General features: G+C 34.5%; 1 protein-coding gene across 1 annotated transcript in view; it reads left to right on the top strand.

The window, feature by feature from the left end:
- NEDD4L (neural precursor cell expressed, developmentally down-regulated 4-like) overlaps positions 1–20959 on the top strand; it is a 42619-nt gene extending 21660 nt beyond the window's left edge. The window contains 17 exon segments of the mRNA NM_001171236.1: positions 4472–4601; positions 5819–6013; positions 8109–8192; positions 8691–8745; positions 9067–9125; positions 9651–9716; positions 10030–10190; positions 10662–10730; positions 11043–11164; positions 11340–11410; positions 12845–12940; positions 14240–14313; positions 14984–15044; positions 15153–15212; positions 15447–15554; positions 17908–18077; positions 18435–20959. Of these exon segments, the coding sequence (NP_001164707.1) occupies positions 4472–4601; positions 5819–6013; positions 8109–8192; positions 8691–8745; positions 9067–9125; positions 9651–9716; positions 10030–10190; positions 10662–10730; positions 11043–11164; positions 11340–11410; positions 12845–12940; positions 14240–14313; positions 14984–15044; positions 15153–15212; positions 15447–15554; positions 17908–18077; positions 18435–18537 (1684 nt within the window). The 3' untranslated portion in view covers positions 18538–20959.
- Positions 20960–21190: the final 231 nt, after the last annotated feature.

Below are 21190 nucleotides of genomic sequence, written 5' to 3'. Positions count from 1 at the left end.
ATCATGTGTGAGGCTTTCCCGGCTAGGCGCGAGGAACTTGAATTATATACCACTGATATTATTAGCATGTCTAACAGTTTTGGGAGTTCAATGTTCTATGAATATCACCAAGAATTTGCTACTCGTGCTGCGGATTGGTTGCAGCGTGAGATTAAAATAGACTGGTCAATACGGGATAGTGAAATTTTCTCAAGATTATCTGCTGGCAGAAATGTTGTCTCATGTTTCAGATGTCAGAGTACCTTGCACTCCCACGATTTCTGTCCACGCAATCAGTATACGCGGGAATATACTGGTCGGGGCATTACAGATGTTAGGGGTCAACCACGTGTATACCAAGGTGGCAGGGAGATTTGTAACAATTTTAACATGGATAAAGGTTGTACAAGGAATTTCTGTTCTTTGCTACATATATGTTACAATTGCAAAGATAAACATCCAGCAAACAAATGTCCTAAATCTCCATCTGTTAACAAACCTGTACAATGACTGCCTAAGACTTCTGGAGCTTCAGTGAATGTGGATAAACTTGAACATGACTTGATTACGCACCCTGACAGGAACTTTGTTACAAATCTATGCTCAGGGCTACGCCATGGTTTTTTAACAGCTATTGAGAATTCTCCATCAGTTAGTTTTGAATGTAGAAACAACCTTTCGGCAAGAAGAGACCCGGAGGCAGTTGCTGCATTACTTCAAACTGAATTGGACAAGGGGTATATGATTGGACTCTTTGTTACATCCCCATTTCCGGTATACAGAGTCAGTCCACTTGGTATAGCAGAAGGGAAATATTCAAAAAAGAAACGTCTCATTATAGACTTGTCAGCTCCTCATGATAACCCGGAGGTGGCTAGTTTGAATGACCTCATTGATAAGGAGCTGTATTCTTTATCGTACATTCGCGTGGATGATGCTATTGTACAGTTAAAGAAACTTGGTGCAAATGCTTTTATGTCGAAATTTGACATTACAGATGCATTCAAACAAGTTCCTTTACATCCTTCAATTTGGCATCTGCATGGGGTAAAATGGGACAATCAGTACTATTTCTTTGTTCGACTTGTATTTGGTAGCAGATCCAGCCCGAAAATATTTGATATGGTGTCACAGGCAATTTGCTGGGTTGCAGAATTTAGACTTTCTGTGAATTTTATTATCCATTTACTGGATGATTTCCTGACGATTGATGCACAGGAAGAGGATGCACTTCGTACCATGGCCATAATGACTATGCTTTTTGCGTCTTATAACATACCGCTGGCCAAACACAAAACTGTTGGTCCAACACATCAATTAGAGTATTTAGGGATCATGCTAAATTCAAAGGATATGGTAGCTTTCTTGCCGGATGTTAAGAAAGAAAGAATTACTTCTAAGATAGCAGACATGACTTCTAAGACCACTGTCACTAAACGGGAAATGCTATCTCTATTGGGTCATTTGAATTTTGCTGCCAGAGTAGTTCTTCCGGGCCGTTCTTTTGTATCCCATATGCTAAAATTAGCAGCATCTGTACATAAATTACACCATCATGTTACTTTGAACAAAGACTGTCGAATGGAATTGACCATGTGGAAAGATTTCCTGCAGTCTTGGAATGGTATTCACCTGTTCATGAATGTAGATATTGTAGAAGCCACGGATTTGCAAATTTTCACGGATGCATCATCTACTGTTGGTTTTGGTGGTTTCTTTCAGGGTAGTTGGTTCAGTCAGTCGTGGCCAGTAGAGTTAAATGGTATGCAGACTGATGAACTCTCTATGGCCCTTCTGGAGTTATATCCTATAGTGATTGCAGCAATGCTATGGGGTAAATATTGGTCTAAGAAACGTATTCGTTTCAATTGTGACAATCAAGCGACAGTACAGATAATCAAGAAGGGAAGGGCATCGGCACGGTGCCATGTCATTAACAAACTGATGCGACATTTAACCTTGACAGCTATGAAGAATAACTTTGTAGTTTTAGCACGATATTTACCTGGAATACATAATGATATTGCTGATGCCCTCTCTCGATCTCAATTACAGAAGTTCCGTCCCTTAGTACCTACAGCACACAGTCGCAATATGCCGTGTCCACCATACTCAACGGTAATCCACATCTAGTTGAGGATACAAGGTTGTTGTGGAAGTTAACTATATCAGAGAAGACTAGAAAGGCATACCATACCGGACTTACTCATTTCATTAGATTCAACATAATGCATAATGTTAATTGTTCTGTTTCAGCTTTACCAAATATTTCAGAGAATCTTCTATTACTTTTTGTCACACACTGTTTCAAACGATTAAACTTGAGTGCATCTACAATACAGTTATATTTAGCTGGTATACGCTTTGCTTACTTACAGGCAGACTTACCTAATCCATGGCAATCCAAAGAAGGACCCATGGTTCGTTTAAATCTTTTCATGAAAGCAATCAAACGTGATCTTGCACGTGAGACTCAAAAGAGGCTCCCCATTACTGCCGATTTGGCATTTCAGTTAATCTCAACTTTAAAGAAGGGTGTTTTCACTCCCTATACAGATAGTCTTTTGGAAGCCGCTATTCTTGTAGCATTTTTTGGTTTCTTACGTTGTGGAGAATTCACTGTTTATAACTCCAAATTTGACTCCAATTTCAATCTGTGTATTGAAGATGTATCTTTCATGTCAAACGGGGATGCCCATTTACGACTGAAAACTTCTAAGACAGACCTAGTTCGACATGGCACTACTATTACACTATGTTCTAACAGCCGAATGTGCCCTGTTACTGCTCTTCGTGTGTACTTGGGTAAACGTTTAGCTTGCAAGCCAACCCCCAGGTCTACTGATCCGCTATTTTCAATTGACAATTGTCCTTTGACACGTGTAACTTTCCTCCAGTATTTGCGTCATCTGTTGACATTACTGCACTTAGATCCATCACTGTATACTGGTCACTCTTTTCGCATAGGAGCAGCATCCTCAGCTGCCCAGGCAGATGTTCAAGATCACATGATCAAGACGTTAGGGCGATGGACATCGGATTCATACAATCGTTATATTCATGTTTCTAAGGGGTCTTTGGGTAATGCACAATCTACCATGGCAGGAGCGTCAGGTTTTTAGAGATATAAGTTATCTTAATGAACTTTGTATTTTGGCAAGTGCCAGGGTTATTTTTGTTTTTTTAGATATGTAGTTTTTAATCTGCTCAATAAGTGTATGTTATAGAAGTAGATATAAAAAAAAAAAAAAAAAATTGCTCATTGTTGTACAAAATAAGTAGTGATAATTCAAGATTTTTTTTTTTTTTTATTATCTTGGGGGTCACTATGCCAATTTCATATTTAATTGGCATAGTTTTGGGGGCTTTGCCTTATTATTTAAGGCAATTTTCCCCCCAAGATAACAGGTTTAATTTATGCATATTTTTATTGTATTGTTTTTATAGTTTCTTTAGTACTGTTTTTTAAATACCTACTTTTCACCATCACTTCATTTACCATTGTAGTTATGGTGCTCGCCATTTCTACCTTGTAGCTTTGCTACCTACATATACTAATAAATTCTTTGTAGTACAATACCAATGTATCTACCAGTAGAGCTACCTCTACCATCTAACATTCCTGTAGTTACAGTTATTCGGTAACTACCTTGTAGTCGCAGTCACGCTGCTTCTACCGTTACTCTGTAGTTGCACTCAGGCTGCTTCTACCATATATCATTGTAGTTGTAGTCATGCTACATCTACCAGGACATCTCATTTACTAATTTTAACCCATTTTTATACAGTGTTGATGGTTATACTTTTGTTTATGCATTTTACTATTCTGATACGTTTTTGGGGGGGCTCACCGCTTTTTCGCATTTCACTGTTAGTTATTCGTTGCTTTAGTGCAGCTTAGGTGGGATTCGGTGAGCCCCCCCTTATTGGCAATAAATATATTTTTTCATTGTACTACAGTGTCTGCGTCATAAATAATTAATTTGATATGATAATACATGAATATAATTTGATAAAATAAAAGTGTTGCTTAGCAACAAACACTGCAGTTGGTGATTACTTCCAATTACCTGTATGTAGAGGTAAATCTAGGCAACACATATACAAGTGTTTTCTTTATATAATGAATACCATTATTTTTGTTGCCTAGACAACTGTTTTATTCTATAGTAAATACTCTATTTCTCCAATCAATGTAGAAACATAATTATTCCTACAAGCTTGAAAATGCTCATTAGTGCACATTGCCTTTTTAAAACAGGAATTACAAATCTAAAGATGAAGATGACAATATATAGAATTTACCATTATTGTCATTGATGCTGTCTTTTCTTCTGTTCGCAGTAGCCTAGTCATTTAATTACTTTCTATTATCAATTTCAGTCTGCTTATGTTTTGGAGAGATTGGTTAAAATCAGTCTAGTGACTTGGATGAAAGGCTACTTGCTGGTTGTTCTGTACGTAATTAGCCAATATTTCTTGTACATTTCAGTGCAACTCAGTCTGGAGGTGAAGAGCAATCACGACAGCAAGCCAACAATGAATTTGACAATTTCCGGTTGAGACGTTTGATCAGTGAAGATGAAAATAGTCTTAGTTCTCATTTAGAAGAAGCAGCTCAGGTGAGTTTATTAAAGGTAGCGACAAATTTATGATGGCGGTTCTGAATAAAGATTTCTCTGTCCATTGTGGCACCTGTTAAGCATGTATGTTTCTAAAGCGTGTTGGATTCTGACTGTCTGGTCGACAGCACTGACAGCGACATCATTGACTTTACCTTACTCTCTTCACCAGCAGACTTTTTTGCCTAAATTTTTCTGCACTTTTTTTCTTATATTCTTCAATATTTCTGGAAATGAACCCTAATTTTGCAGCCAACAGACAAAATTTGATTCGGTTTGTACCCCAAACAATTGGCTATTTGTGTCCCAATGTTCTGAAGCAAAGTGCAGAATATAAATGGGACTACTTTGTGAATTTGTGATGAAAAAAAAGTGATGAAGAAGTTAAATCAATAATACTATTCCTATTCAAATGATAATTTATTGAGGCATGGATGGATGAACTGTGTAATTTGTTACTCTTGTTTTGTCTCTACCGGTATTCTACAAACATATTCTATAATCAACATAAATGAAAAATAATCTCAGTGATGTTCTGTGTTAAATTCTATATTTCTTATGGTGTTTGTTGCCTTTGTTAGTTCCCTTGGCAGTTCTAAAATGGGCACTTGACATGCGTACATGCATGCTCCGTATATAGTTAGATTTCACACATGCTTGGAACAATGAAGTTCAAACTTCACACATACCACGGACATTATATCAGACATGTGCAATACATTTGTTCAAGATGGCCAATTGACAGCCATTTTAAGGCCAAAATTGCATCAAAATCACACATTTTTACCATTCCGGGACTGGATCTCAGTTGTGCTATAATTTGTGATTTGGTTAAAAATGGGCGTTGGAGGGCATTTTTTTTTCAAAGAATGATGCTCCTGTCATTGACAATGACTTGTTTTGATAATAAAGCCAAAACCATAGGTTGGTGCAGCTTAAATAAACCGGTTACCTGAACTATTTGATTTTTGTGCCTCAACTTGGATGTTTTCATTTAAAAAGTTGCTTGACAGGAAACACATTCTTTTGCCTTTCATTTGTGGTGGTGGTGGTGGTGGTGGTGGTGGTGGTGGTGGTGGTGGTGGTGGTGGGGGTGTTGGTGGGGGTGGTGGTGGTGGGTGTATTATTACAGCACTCAGTTAATCAAAAACTTTTTGACAGTAACAAACTTTGTTAGTTTCCAATTTAATATAATGTATTTATGTTGTTTGTTTCAGATAACAGAGCGTTCAGATACCACTCAGGTATCCAACACAACACCGTACAGTTCTCAAGCATCCCCACCTATAACTCAATCGCTGGATCAGTTACCAAACAGTTCTCTTGGTCCACTGCCGCCAGGTTGGGAGGCACAGAAGGCTCCAAATGGTCGATGGTTTTTTATTGATCATAATACAAGAGTCACCGTCTGGGTATGTATAATTATTGGTGTGTACTTTGAGATCCATACATATCTGGATTTCATTTTTGCTGATTTGCCATTTGAGTCAAAGAAAATTGTAAAAGAAAAAATTTAATTTAGTGGTATCAGTGCTACTTTTCGAATTAACGTAAATATTTTACAGTATCAGTCCTACTCTTCAAACTAACGTAAATATTCTATGGTATCAGTCCTACTCTTCAAACTAATGTAAATATTCTATGGTATCAGTTCTACTCTTCAAACTAATGTAAATATTCTATGGTATCAGTCCTACTCTTCAAACTAACGTAAATATTCTATGGTATCAGTCCTACTCTTCAAACTAACGTAAATATTCTATGGTATCAGTCCTACTCTTCAAACTAACGTAAATATTCTATGGTATCAGTCCTACTCTTCAAACTAATGTAAATATTCTATGGTATCAGTCCTACTCTTCAAACTAATGTAAATATTCTATGGTATCAGTCCTACTCTTCAAACTAATGTAAATATTCTATGGTATCAGTCCTACTCTTCAAACTAATGTAAATATTCTATGGTATCAGTCCTACTCTTCAAATTAATGTAAATATTCTATGGTATCAGTCCTACTCTTCAAACTAATGTAAATATTCTATGGTATCAGTCCTACTCTTCAAACTAATGTAAATATTCTATGGTATCAGTCCTACTTTTCAAACTAATGTAAATATTCTATGGTATCAGTCCTACTCTTCAAACTAATGTAAATATTCTATGGTATCAGTCCTACTCTTCAAACTAATGTAAATATTCTATGGTATCAGTCCTACTCTTCAAACTAATGTAAATATTCTATGGTATCAGTCCTACTCTTCAAATTAATGTAAATATTCTATGGTATCAGTCCTACTCTTCAAACTAATGTAAATATTCTATGGTATCAGTCCTACTCTTCAAACTAATGTAAATATTCTATGGTATCAGTCCTACTCTTCAAACTAATGTAAATATTCTATGGTATCAGTCCTACTCTTCAAACTAATGTAAATATTCTATGGTATCAGTCCTACTCTTCAAACTAATGTAAATATTCTATGGTATCAGTCCTACTCTTCAAACTAATGTAAATATTCTATGGTATCAGTCCTACTCTTCAAACTAATGTAAATATTCTATGGTATCAGTCCTACTCTTCAAACTAATGTAAATATTCTATGGTATCAGTCCTACTCTTCAAACTAATGTAAATATTCTATGGTATCAGTCCTACTCTTCAAACTAACGTAAATATTCTATGGTATCAGTCCTACTCTTCAAACTAATGTAAATATTCTATGGTATCAGTCTTACTCTTCAAACTAATGTAAATATTCTATGGTATCAGTCCTACTCTTCAAACTAATGTAAATATTCTATGGTATCAGTCTTACTCTTCAAACTAATGTAAATATTCTATGGTATCAGTCCTACTCTTCAAACTAATGTAAATATTCTATGGTATCAGTCCTACTCTTCAAACTAATGTAAATATTCTATGGTATCAGTCCTACTCTTCAAACTAATGTAAATATTCTATGGTATCAGTCTTACTCTTCAAACTAATGTAAATATTCTATGGTATCAGTCCTACTCTTCAAACTAATGTAAATATTCTATGGTATCAGTCTTACTCTTCAAACTAATGTAAATATTCTATGGTATCAGTCTTACTATTCAAACTAATGTAAATATTCTATGGTATCAGTCTTACTCTTCAAACTAATGTAAATATTCTATGGTATCAGTCCTACTCTTCAAACTAATGTAAATATTCTATGGTATCAGTCTTACTCTTCAAACTAATGTAAATATTCTATGGTATCAGTCCTACTCTTCAAACTAATGTAAATATTCTATGGTATCAGTCCTACTCTTCAAACTAACGTAAATATTCTATGGTATTACGGTAGTGCTTCTTCAAATGAGCATTCCATGGAACCACTGTTCGTCAACAGTTTCTCTGTAATCAATTATGGAACCAATAATATAACAAATGAATCTCTTCTCTGTTTGGTTAAATGGTTAAACTTTTTTACAACGAAGCAATAAAGTATATCTTATTATTATTATTATTATAACAGACGGATCCTAGAGTTTCCAATAGACAACATCCAAGAGCAGCTATACACAGACCAACGACCAACCCAGAATTAGGGCCGTTACCTGTAAGTAGCAATTACTGTAAGCGCACAGTCTCTTTATAGCACTATGTTACATGGCTATGTAGCCATCTCTCCAATGTGCTAGCACAGTGTCTACCTGGCGTTGTCAAACTCTAGCATCTTGCAATTCAGCCTATGGCAGGGGCCTTCCCACTCAGTCGATGGCACATGCTTCCTGGATTTTGGTTGAACCCTTTCTTTGGTGTTCAACCCAGGACCGACTATGCTATCAGCGACCACTGCGCTATCAGTGATCACTACGCTATCGGCGATCACTACGTGATCAGTGATCACTTCGATATCAGTGGTCACTTCGATATCAGTGATCATTACGCTATTAGCGATCACTATGCCATCAGTGATCACTACGCTATCGGCGATCACTACGCTATCGGCGATCACTACACGGTCAGTGATCACTTCGATATCAGTGATCACTACATTGTCATGTCATGGTACTGTTACCTTGTCATGTTTATATTGTTGTATTCTTACTTGCAGGCTGGCTGGGAAGAAAGAGTACATGCTGATGGGAGAATATTTTACATTGATCACAGTAAGTGGCATAACAAACAGGGTTATGTAAGAGTACACATGTCAGGTGGCAAATCATAATATCACATCAACAAAGTTGACGTAGTGGAACTGTTCTTATTACTGTTTGTCCATCCTGGGTCCATTAGCTTTTACTTCTTTGATTACTTCTTCGAAACTGTATGTCATATTTACAGGCATGTCATTGACATCTTTCTTAAACGTGCAACACAGTTTGTCATAGTTTTTCAAATATAGTTGGTCCCAGATTAACAAAAACATTACGTTATATTACCTGTTAATATTAATAAATGTAATTTATTGCTTTTTTTTAACCATTTAGACAGAAGAACAACCCAGTGGGAAGATCCTCGGTTACAGAATCCAAAGATAGCTGGTCCTGTGAGTTGTTTGTTATAATTTCTCTCTTCTTTTGAAAAAGAAAACTCCTCACCATCTCATTTCCTTATCTTAATCATATGAAAAGTGAATTTTTTTCCTGACTTCTTGTCCCAAGGAAAATTGACGTGGCTTAAAATTAGTTTTAGTATTGAAATTATTATATACCACAACAAAAAGTTACATGTTCAACATTAAAGATTAATTTGAATGGACAAAACATCCACTGAAACGGAAAATAAACATTTTCTCAATCTACTGTTCATTTTGTACTTCACTGATATGCAAAAGTGACAAAATTAGATCAGGTTTTAAACTGATGCATGCGATGATGAGAAACAAAAATATTTGGGGGAGGACCTTGTGATTTATTTTAGGAATTCTACTTAAAACCTAGTCATGTTTATGATGGAAATTCAAGTTATAGGATTACTATCATTGCTTGGTTAGTTTCAGACAACTTCACCAAATTTTGTATCATGCTGTCAATGTTACTATTGTCCATGTTTTTTCTGTTTTTTTTTACAGGCGGTGCCATATTCAAGGGATTACAAAAGAAAATATGAATATTTCCGATCAAGACTTCGTGCCCCAGTAAGTCACTCAATAGTTCTGAACCTGTGTTTATTCACTTCAGATATTCGGGATGACTAAATCAGGTTTATCTGACTGCTTCTGATTTACCAGATACAAATATATGTATTGATATGAACGGATTGATCTGATGGACATTAACACATTTGAATTTTAAAACATCTGATCAATCATCAGATTTTGACACACGGTCTGATTAATCTGGCACTAAAGTTCAATTATATTTGTTTAATCCGACATCAGACTTAGCTGAAAATTTAAAACAGATTTATATAATCAGATAAAATAGCCTTAAGTTTTATCTTTCTCCCAGACTGGCGTGCCAAATAGATTTGAATTAAAGGTTTCCAGGAATAACTTATTGGAGGATTCATATAGAGGAATCATGGCTGTGAAAAATGCAGATATATTAAAAGCTAGGTTATGGATTGAATTTAGTGGAGAAACAGGACTTGACTACGGTGGTGTTGCTCGGTATGTATCTGATAGTTTTATATTAGAATTCAATCCTTCATTATGTGAGTCTATTATTAACATTCACCAGCTTGGTTTGTGCAAAAATTTATGTTTCAAATCAATCTAAAAATTCAAATTTTGTATTGTGAGTCACTCTAATCAAATAATATAATTCAGATCAAATAGGAAAAACATCACTGTCTTATGTGTGGAAAGCCTCTGTCTGCATATGTTCTTACAGTCTCTTGGGGGTAGTTATATGCTAATGACCTCATGGCCAGACGATTATTCAAATGTTTGCGTTTTGACCTTATCACTGATGTTAATACCGGTAGGTGCACATCATAACTTTTTGTTTTTGACAAATTGAAAAATTGAAACAGCGCCCCCAGAAGCAGATTTTGATTTATAAATACTTTGGCTTTCACAGAGGGCGCTATTTACTGAAATTCTACATGGTTGTCTTATGTATCTTATCATCTGTTGCAGGGAGTTTTTTTATTTACTTTCACATGAGATGTTTAATCCTTACTATGGTCTGTTTGAGTATTCTGCAACGTAAGTAATTTTTATTTCGTCATAAATACAATTGTATTACCAACTATCAGCACAAAATATCCAAATTCAAATTCTGTGCTTACAAATCTGTAAATAATATTGTAATTCTTAAAATTCTGTAAACTATGAAAATTTTTGTCCATTTGACTCAAAATTAACAATGAAATTATGGAAAAGTTTATAAAAATGTGCAAAAAGTTGCACCAACATTGTGGTGAGAAAATGATGGTGTTCACAGGGGTATGCACTAATAATAATTGCATTGATGGTTTATGTGCTTAGAGTTTTATTACTAAAGTTTTTATTTGACAGGGACAACTATACTTTACAAATAAACCCCAATTCCGGCCTCTGTAACGAAGACCATTTATCTTATTTCAAGTTTGTTGGTAGAGTAGCTGCAATGGCGGTCTATCATGGTAAATTATTAGATGGTAAGTCAGTCACTATATATGAATTGTTTTGTTAGCTACACTGTCACAAAAAAGACTGAGTAAATCTAGTTGTCTAAGAGTTTGTCGATTTTTTGACGAAGACTACGGTATATTTTTTTGTTCAACAATGCTAGACAAATGAACCTAAATAATTTGAATTTGTTTGTTTTTTCAGGCTTTTTTATTCGTCCTTTTTACAAAATGATGATTTCCAAGAACATAACTCTTAACGATATGGAGTCAGTGGTAGGTGATTGAACTGTTCCTTTTGTTATTATTTTTCTTTTTCTTTTTGTTCACCATGTCTTGATGATCACACGAATGGGCAATAAGAAACATTTTGGTTTCATGCAGAAAAATTCATCTGGATTGTTTGTTATGAAGTATACGATTTGTTTGTTATAAAGTATACGATTTGTTTGTTATAAAGTATACGATTTGTTTGTTATGAAGTATACGATTTGTTTGTTATGAAGTATACGATTTGTTTGTTATGAAGTATACGATTTGTTTGTTATAAAGTATACGATTTGTTTGTTATGAAGTATACGATTTGTTTGTTATAAAGTATACGATTTGTTTGTTTTGAAGTATACAATTTGTTTGTTATGAAGTATACAATTTGTTTGTTATAAAGTATACAATTTGTTTGTTATAAAGTATACGATTTGTTTGTTATGAAGTATACGATTTGTTTGTTATAAAGTATACGATTTGTTTGTTATGAAGTATACGATTTGTTTGTTATGAAGTATACGATTTGTTTGTTATAAAGTATACGATTTGTTTGTTATAAAGTATACGATTTGTTTGTTATGAAGTATATGATTTGTTTGTTATGAAGTATACGATTTGTTTGTTATAAAGTATACGATTTGTTTGTTATAAAGTATACGATTTGTTTGTTATGAAGTATACGATTTGTTTGTTATAAAGTATACAATTTGTTTGTTATGAAGTATACGATTTGTTTGTTATAAAGTATACGATTTGTTTGTTATGAAGTATACGATTTGTTTGTTATGAAGTATGCGATTTGTTTGTTATGAAGTATATACGATTTGTTTGTTTGTTAATTTGTTATTTTTTAACATTCCTCAGTGTGTTATTTTATTTATCAGCATTGTATTGCTAAGAACATGCCTATACCTAGTAAATGTTAAGTCAAAACGAAGATATTTACAAGATTGTGTCTGATTGGCTACCCAATTCCAAAATCTAACAGTCAGATCAATCAGAGAGCAGCTTACATGTTGACAAGTTTTTTTGATGTAACAAATTCTGCCTTGTATGCTTTGACTCAACTGACCTCAGGTTTATCAATGTTTAATTTAAATACTCATTCAGGAATACAGCTAGTAAAAGCATTCAAATTCTTCATTACATTTTGTTGACTACATTTCTTTGGAATGAAATATTTTGGTGTGTTGGAGACTCAAAACATTTCACTCAATGCCGATTTGCATTAGTTCACAGCACAAATATGTTAGTGTGACTGTAAACTAAAAAAATATGGCCACTAACTTAAAAAAATGGTAGGATATCAGACCTTTAGTGCTCATAAGTTCCTTTAGAGAGAAGAAAAAAATTTGCTAGGTCACTGGGCATATACTAATATATTGCCTTCCTAACTAATATATAATATGGTCTTATATGAAAATCATATTTTTATTTTCGTAGGATTCTGAGTATTATAATTCCTTGAATTGGATTATGGAAAATGATCCAGAGGATTTGGATTTGACATTCTGTGTAGATGAAGAACTTTATGGTCAGGTGAGAAAATTCAATTTTCTGTAACAGTGTTTATAGTATTTATGAATAATCATTGTGTTAGGGAGGCATGTGACATCACATGGTTAGTTTTATCCTATCAGGCCTATGGTAAATATTAATATCCAGTGTGTTAGGGAGGCATGTGACATCACATGGTTAGTTTTATCCTATCAGTCTTATGGTAAATATTAATATCCAGTTTGTTAGGGAGGCATGTGACATCACATGGTTAGTTTTATCCTATCAGGCCTATGGTAAATATTAATATCCAGTGTGTTAGGGAGGCATGTGACATCACATGGTTAGTTTTATCCTATCAGGCCATGGTAAGTATTAATATCCAGTGTGCTAGGGAGGCATGTGACATCACATGGTTAGTTTTATCCTATCTGGCCTATGGTAAATATTAATATCCAGTGTGTTAGGGAGGCATGTGACATCACATGGTTAGTTTTATCCTATCAGGCATCTGGTAAATATTAATATCCAGTTTGTTAGGGAGGCATGTGACATCACATGGTTAGTTTTATCCTATCAGGCCTATGGTAAATATTAATATCCAGTTTGTTAGGGAGGCATGTGACATCACATGGTTAGTTTTATACTATCAGGCCTATGGTAAATATTAATATCCAGTTTGTTAGGGAGGCATGTGACATCACATGGTTAGTTTTATCCTATCAGGCCTATGGTAAGTATTAATATCCAGTTTGTTAGGGAGGCATGTGACATCACATGGTTAGTTTTATCCTATCAGGCCTATGGTAAATATTAATATCCAGTTTCTTAGGGAGGCATGTGACATCACATGGTTAGTTTTATCCTATCAGGCATCTGGTAAATATTAATATCCAGTTTGTTAGGGAGGCATGTGACATCACATGGTTAGTTTTATCCTATCAGGCCTATGGTAAGTATTAATATCCAGTTTGTTAGGGAGGCATGTGACATCACATGGTTAGTTTTATCCTATCAGGCCTATGGTAAATATTAATATCCAGTTTGTTAGGGAGGCATGTGACATCACATGGTTAGTTTTATCCTATCAGGCCTATGGTAAATATTAATATCCAGTGTGTAAGGGAGGCATGTGACATCACATGGTTAGTTTTATCCTATCAGGCCTATGGTAAGTATTAATATCCAGTGTGTTAGGGAGGCATGTGACATCACATGGTTAGTTTTATCCTATCAGGCCTATGGTAAATATGAATATCCAGTTTGTTAGGGAGGCATGTGACATCAAATGGTTAGTTTTATGAAGCATGTGACATTTTCATTTATTTTGCTTTTTCTTAGACATTAACAAAGGAGCTGATATCCAATGGTAACAATATAAAAGTCACAAATGATAACAAGAGCAAATATGTAGAGTGAGTATATCTTTGACTTTTACTGACTTGACTTTTTTTGTGTCAAGTAGGTTTTGAAAATTGACATGGATGGACCACCCAACTTGTTTCCATGGAAACTGTTTTTAGACTATTCCCCATTGTATTTAAGCCCCAAATAGTGACAATTTTGAATACAAATTGGTAAAAAACTAGGCTCTAGAGAAAGATCTATGCTCCAACTTGAAAAAGATTGAATACCCAAAATTATTTCTTTCAGTACTTCAAATTATACTGTATTTATATCAAATATGATAACTTGAGACATTTAGGATACTTTAAGCTAAAAAATGCATTCCCACTTGCCCAACATACTGGTAGTCTCTTTATTAACCAAAATAAATGTAACTTACTATATACACAGTGCAGAGTAATTATAACACATCTGACCCCTGACCCCCTCTAAACAAAGATTAAAGTTGCTGTGTAGCTTGTACATAAAACCAAACAAGGAAGTTCTTTTTTTGGGGGGGGGGATTTCCAAAAGTGTGATAAACCTTTTTAAAATGAAATTGGTACAAAAACTGAACGGTTAACAGATGAGCATTTTTGCTTATGCATTAAATCTGAATTATAAACTCAGTATGTTGATGGGACTGTTGTAATGATATAATTGATTACCTAATTAATAATTAATATGATTTTATTTCAGTTTGGTGATTAAATGGAGGTTTGCATATCGAGTACAAAACCAGATGGCAGCATTTACAAGTGTGAGTTTAACTTTTAAGTCTCTTACAGTACCATATCCAAGTCATTGGTAATCTGAATAACTGGACAGGAAATAATAATATTAATTATTTTTTGGTCTTCTCTTGTAGGGATTTCAGGAACTTATTCCACTAGATCTTCTGAAAATATTTGATGAGAACGAGATTGAAGTAAGTATGCCATTATTCTGTTTCCATGTTACATTGTGGGTAAATGTGGTTCACAGTGCATTGTGGGTAAATGTGATTCACAGTGCATTATGGGTAAGTGATTCATGGTGCATTGTGGGTAATGTGATTCATGGTGCGTTGTGGGTAATTTAATTCATTGCAGAGTTTAAAGTGGAAGTGATTTTTTTGTGGATTTGTGTTTCTGGAAAACTAACTGAATCCATCTCATTCTAGTTGTTATTGTCAGGTCTTGGTGATATCGACGTCAATGACTGGAGGAAGAACACCGTTTATCGCGGAGAATACCATGCTAACCATCTTGTAATACAATTCTTTTGGAGGGTAAGAACATAACTACATTTTGTAGGACTTGATTGATGAGTATTGATTATTCTGGTTGCTGTGTTACTTAGGGACGACGTCAAAAGACCAATGTCAGATAACAAAATTATTTGCCTCAGTTTGGGAGTGGGGGGATTTTGACCTCAAAAACTTTCCATCCTACAAAAACGATTATATTTTTGAATGAAGTAAAAAAAATTTTTGAGTATTTGCAGTTTTTTTTTTTTTCTATCCAATCATGGACAAAAATAACAAAAAATGGAAAAACACATCCAAGACGAGCAAATGGTTTGGTCCAAGTGTTGTAAATATGTGCGTCAAATGAGGTCAATTTCAGGGCATGGACCTAGAACATGCACAGAACCCAGAAATATAGTTTGCGCATGTGTATATTCCCCTTCATTATTTCCTCTTGAACGGCTGAAGGTTTGGTTGCTGGGTTTTTTGGGCGTTGGTAAGACGCCATGATCAATATTTGTCAATTAAGTTTCATTGGGGGGTGGTGTGTGGGGGTTTGGGAAAAAAACTAAAGGAATTAATTGATGTTGTCCCTTAGCACACAAGCCAGTGTTGATTTCACAACTGAAGGGGCTGTTTTCCATGGTAAATTAATGTTATAACATTTTCAAAATTTCTGAAATACTACTAATAAAATCTGCTTTAATAAACTTACATCATAGCTGAACACACTGATTGGTTAAATTAAAAAGAAACAGCAATTCTTTTGTATTTGGAAGAGTCATTGTTTCACCGAGAAGCCTCTTTCTGAGTTCACCTCAAAGGAAACTGTGAGGGCGCCAGACAACGGTATCACAGAATGTATTTGGCACTTGAAATGGTTTGATTGGGTTAGCAGAATTAAGCAAGATGTTGTGAATAAGCAAGGACACTATCCAAAATGGTTAAAATGAACACAAACCAGTTCTTTGACAGACTTTTTTTTTTGTATTTATAAACTTTTATTGGAGTTTGCACTGAAATTAACATCTTATATACCAGGTTTGTACATTACAAGTTGCAATTAATCTACATATTGTGAAGTGGTCTGGGTAAAATTTTTCATGAAATATCCCCATTTCTTGTTATGAGAAGTCAACTTATTCCGTCGGACAGCAATGAAGTACTCTATCTCCAGGAAATATTTTACATATCTTTTGTATGCCATGAATTCTGGCTTTTGATTTTTATTTCTATACAAGTAAATATATTGTTTTGTTACCAGAAAGAGGAAGTTGACAAAACATGTAAAGTTTTCATCCCCAAGAAGGATTTGTTGTGCATTCGGGAATGCCCTCAGACTAAGCTTCCCCCCCCCCCACCCACCCAAAAGCATGTACAGTGCTTCCCAAAAATCTTGGGTGCATTCACATTGGTAAAACAAATGGATAAGAGATTCAGAGCATGATGAACAGAAAGTACAAAGATCAGACTCCACAATGGGAGGGTTCATCTTGAATAATGTTTTGTTTGTCTTTGACAGACTTACTCATTTGCTTAGTATTTCTAGAAATTCAGGCTTGTTGTTCAGTTTCCGTGTATTGTTTATATCCTCATCTTATGAATCCTAGGTGAGACTGATTACTGCAGTTGTCAGTAACCTAGTAACTAGTGACTTGCCTGTTGTGAGGCGATGATTCCAGCAGTGAAAATGTTTTTGTCACATCTCTTAATTTCTGAGGTTGCCTATTGGTACACATCTGATATCTGTAACCCTGAAAATTTCAAATTAAGTTGAACAAGTATTGCGAGGCAGAGTCAAACAATGATAGGTGGACATGCTAACCATTACACCACATACATAGAAAGCAAAATTTGTATATACAAGTTCTGTTCAATTTACTGGAGTTTTCCTAGCTAATTAAGTTTCATCCAAGCTATGATGTTACATCTGAACAACTTCTGGATGTATCAAACCAAGAAGCTGAAAACATAATTTTTACTCTTCATTAGGCCAGACTTTTATTATCCCTTGTTTCGTGAACCCGCAGAATGAACAGCGTAATTTCTTGCGCCCGCCGACTTGTAAGTATTTTTACCGCCCGCCGCATAACAAACCCAAGTTGCATTTTCGTGGGAGTATCATGATCAAAAGTACCGAAGTCTCGCGCAGATGAGAAACAAGGTTATACATGGAATAAAATTTTATTTCATTTCTTCTCTCCAATCAATGATCTCACTTACAATTCTTTGAGAATCACACAAATCTAATGGAAAAAAAGAATTAATTTTATTTTATTTTTCGCCCTCCTCAAAAAAATTCCCTTATGAAAACTCAAGAAACAAGGAATAAAAAAAGCCTTAAGAGACAATTTTGAGTTTTATGTGGACTCATGTTACAACAATTTTTTTTAAGGCAATATTGTCATTTGACAATGAGAAAAGAGCTCGTGTATTGCAGTTTGTGACGGGAACGTCCAGAGTTCCCATGAATGGATTTGCCGAGTTGTATGGTAGTAACGGGCAACAGAAGTTCTGTATTGAGAAATGGGGCACCACATCGTCATTACCAAGGGCACATACATGGTAAGGCACTCTCAAAGTCATTCAATATTCGAAAAATAAAGGAACAAATTGGCTCTGGGAGATCTCTATTTTGTAAGATCACATACTGTTACCGCTGTCTTGTGCGGATGTTTATTTTTTTTCTAACGTACATGGGGGTAGTTCATTCTCTCGTGTTTTGTTTGTGGGTAATACAGTCTTTGACATTACTTAGTCTGTGAAATGCATTCCATGAGTTAAGATGTAAATACTCTGTTCAATACTTCAAAATGAAAGCACATTGTAACTTTTAGAAAGATGTATAATACTTGTGCTAGTAGTACACATACCTTTGCTAGAAAATGCAAAAGAGATTTCTAATTGCTATTTCTTTCACAGCTTCAACAGATTGGATCTACCACTTTATTCAACGTACCAAGAATTACACGATAAACTTTTGATTGCAATAGAAAATACCGAAGGATTTGAAGGAGTTGATTAGTTAGTTACTATGGTATCCTGGTGCAAATACATTTATCACATTTTTATACGTGTCCAGATTACTTGAACTTTTCCTAAAAACGAAAAAAAGGTTCAGCTTTTTGCATACTGCAGATTGTGTCTTGCCTTTATTTCAAATTCAAGGGTAAACTGATGCACTTATAGGAGTTTCCTCTGGTTTTTTTCAAATTCGGGTTGGCTCACAGGATTTTGTGGAGGTTTCGAATATTCATTTTTATTCAGTGGTTAAACAATCTCCCAACATTTGAATGTAGGGAAAGTGCTCTATATTTACAATATACAAAGCTGTGTGAGTGAGACTAATGTCAAAAATTAATTGACATGGGCAATGTAAGAACTTCTTAAAAAAAATATGTCAATATTACCCACAAAGATTTGAAGGGGCAGGTGCTGATGATCATGTATAGTTTCTCTGTGACATCATTTCTAAAACTTTATTGGGGTCTTGGGACTACTGTAGAATACTTTATTTTAGCTGGAATTAATTTTCGCTGAAGGAATGATTCAGTGAAAAAAAAATCCAGCGAAAATACCTTTTTTCCTATATTTTACATTCAACTCTGCAAAAACCGGTGAAAATAAATTCCATACAAAACACCCAAAAAGTCTTTTCATCGAAAAATTGATTCCAGCTAAAATAAAGTATATCACAGTATTTGATACGAGATTGCTGATTTACTCATTCTGAATTACTGTGGATGTATTTTGAATTTTAGTCCCAATAAATAAATTGCTCCATCTGTTAATGGCCAACTCCAGAATAATTATCCAGGTAACAAAATCAGAGCTGTATGTGGAAGGCCTTTACAACTCAACACTGTAAACTAAGCATTTTTTCAAGACTTTTTGGAGTTTAGTTTTTTTAGGCTTAACTGTATTTGTTGATTATCTACTTTTAATAATTTTCTACAAAAAAAAAATTGTGCTTCTAAATACACATTGTTTTATGTCGTAATGAATAGATGTAAATCCCACACCACTACCACTAAATTAAATCTACGTGAACAAGTAAAATAACAATGTAATTCATTGTTTCTTCAATAAATTTGTGAAATTAATACAGTGAATATGCTCAAAATAGTGAAATTAAATTAGTTTTAACAGTATGCAGAAATCATGGTTTTCTTCCATTATTAAATGGGAAGTCCAGGCTGATAGGTGCTCCAGATGAAAGAGCTCAACACTGAATGCAGGGAAATGCAATTTACAGGTTTTTTTTATATCATCCTCTAGATATTCATTCAACTGCTTATCGGTATATGTAGGCAGCCATCTTGATTCTCCAGCAAAGGATTATGGGTAAAGCAAGACATAACAGCCACTGTTGTGAAAAAATTAGAAAATGATTTCATGTATTACCTTAAATTGCATTAATGTTTAGAACATGGTAGCATACTGGTGTCAACCATACATGGAAAATGACAATAGAACTGAAAATATTCATTTTTCTACCAAATGCTCATTTTTTGTACTAGCAGTATTTTCCTCTATATTTATGGAACTCTTTTCTCTGGGAGTATCATGCTTTCAGCCTAGAATTCACTTTTAAAATGCTGTTTTCTAGATATTTTTTGATTTAATATTGAACTGTGATGACTTGATGTTAATGCAAATTTAGTACGATTAGAATAAATGTGTATTCTAATTTACACAGCATGATCATTTTTAGAGCTTCATTTGCGGCAGTTGTGTGGAATATTCACTTGAATGTACAAATAGCAAACATTATCCGAAGATGTTCCAGATTCATTATGATTTCAAATTACTTTGTGTCACAGTAATTCGTAAGAGAGCCAAAATTTGCAAATCCACATACATTGAAACACCAATCGAATACAGGATTTGAATTAATCAAATGGCAGGCCTAATGATTACCAACAATGAGATATGCAGAAAATTTCACATTTCCATCAAATATTTCACATAGTGGTTCCAAAATTTCAACAAGAATGATTAGAGTACAACTTTAATTGAACTTAAAAACGTCTGTAAAATATGCACACAATGAAAGATTACAAAATGCGCCCCTTTCAATCATCTTGGAGGGGGGAGGGAGAGAAATACTCTGAATAGTGTACTGTTATTAGATATCATGAGCCACTTGGGACGAGTTTTGGGCTGGGTAATAATATGTAAACTATAATCAATCATTTACTGGATTGATCATTTTTTTTTTATAAAAAAAAAATAAACTTGCCCAGCAAGTATCAAATGTCACAACTGCATTATTGTATATTTCTGTTTTTTTTACTAATCTTTTCCATTAGTTATTTACCGGTAGCTATGATTTTAGAATGAATTGCCTACTTATGGTTGTATCTATATTTACTATTTTCATTGTGAACAATACTTGCATTATTTTCAATTTTACTAATGTGTAAATAAAAACTCAAGTAAAAAAATAAGTTGGTTTTCTTTAAATCCACAAAAGAAATTTGCTCTAGTCATATTGGCTGGTTCATGGAGGTAAAAGTCTGTCTTTTACCTCCATGGCGGGTTCTGGTTGCAAGAAAAAGTCTCAGGGGGACTATTCAAACAGGATTTTGACCAATTGAGTAGCTGATCTTCAAACTCGGACAGACCAGCCACAACTTAAGACTTGAGCACAACAAATGTAGTCTCTCCATTTAACA

Source organism: Saccoglossus kowalevskii, chromosome 13, assembly GCF_978046115.1.
Source record: "Saccoglossus kowalevskii chromosome 13, keSacKowa6.1, whole genome shotgun sequence".
NCBI classification, from domain to species: Eukaryota; Metazoa; Hemichordata; class Enteropneusta; family Harrimaniidae; genus Saccoglossus; species Saccoglossus kowalevskii.
Note: the sequence above shows the minus strand (reverse complement) of the source record. Positions and strands in the feature narration are given on the sequence as shown.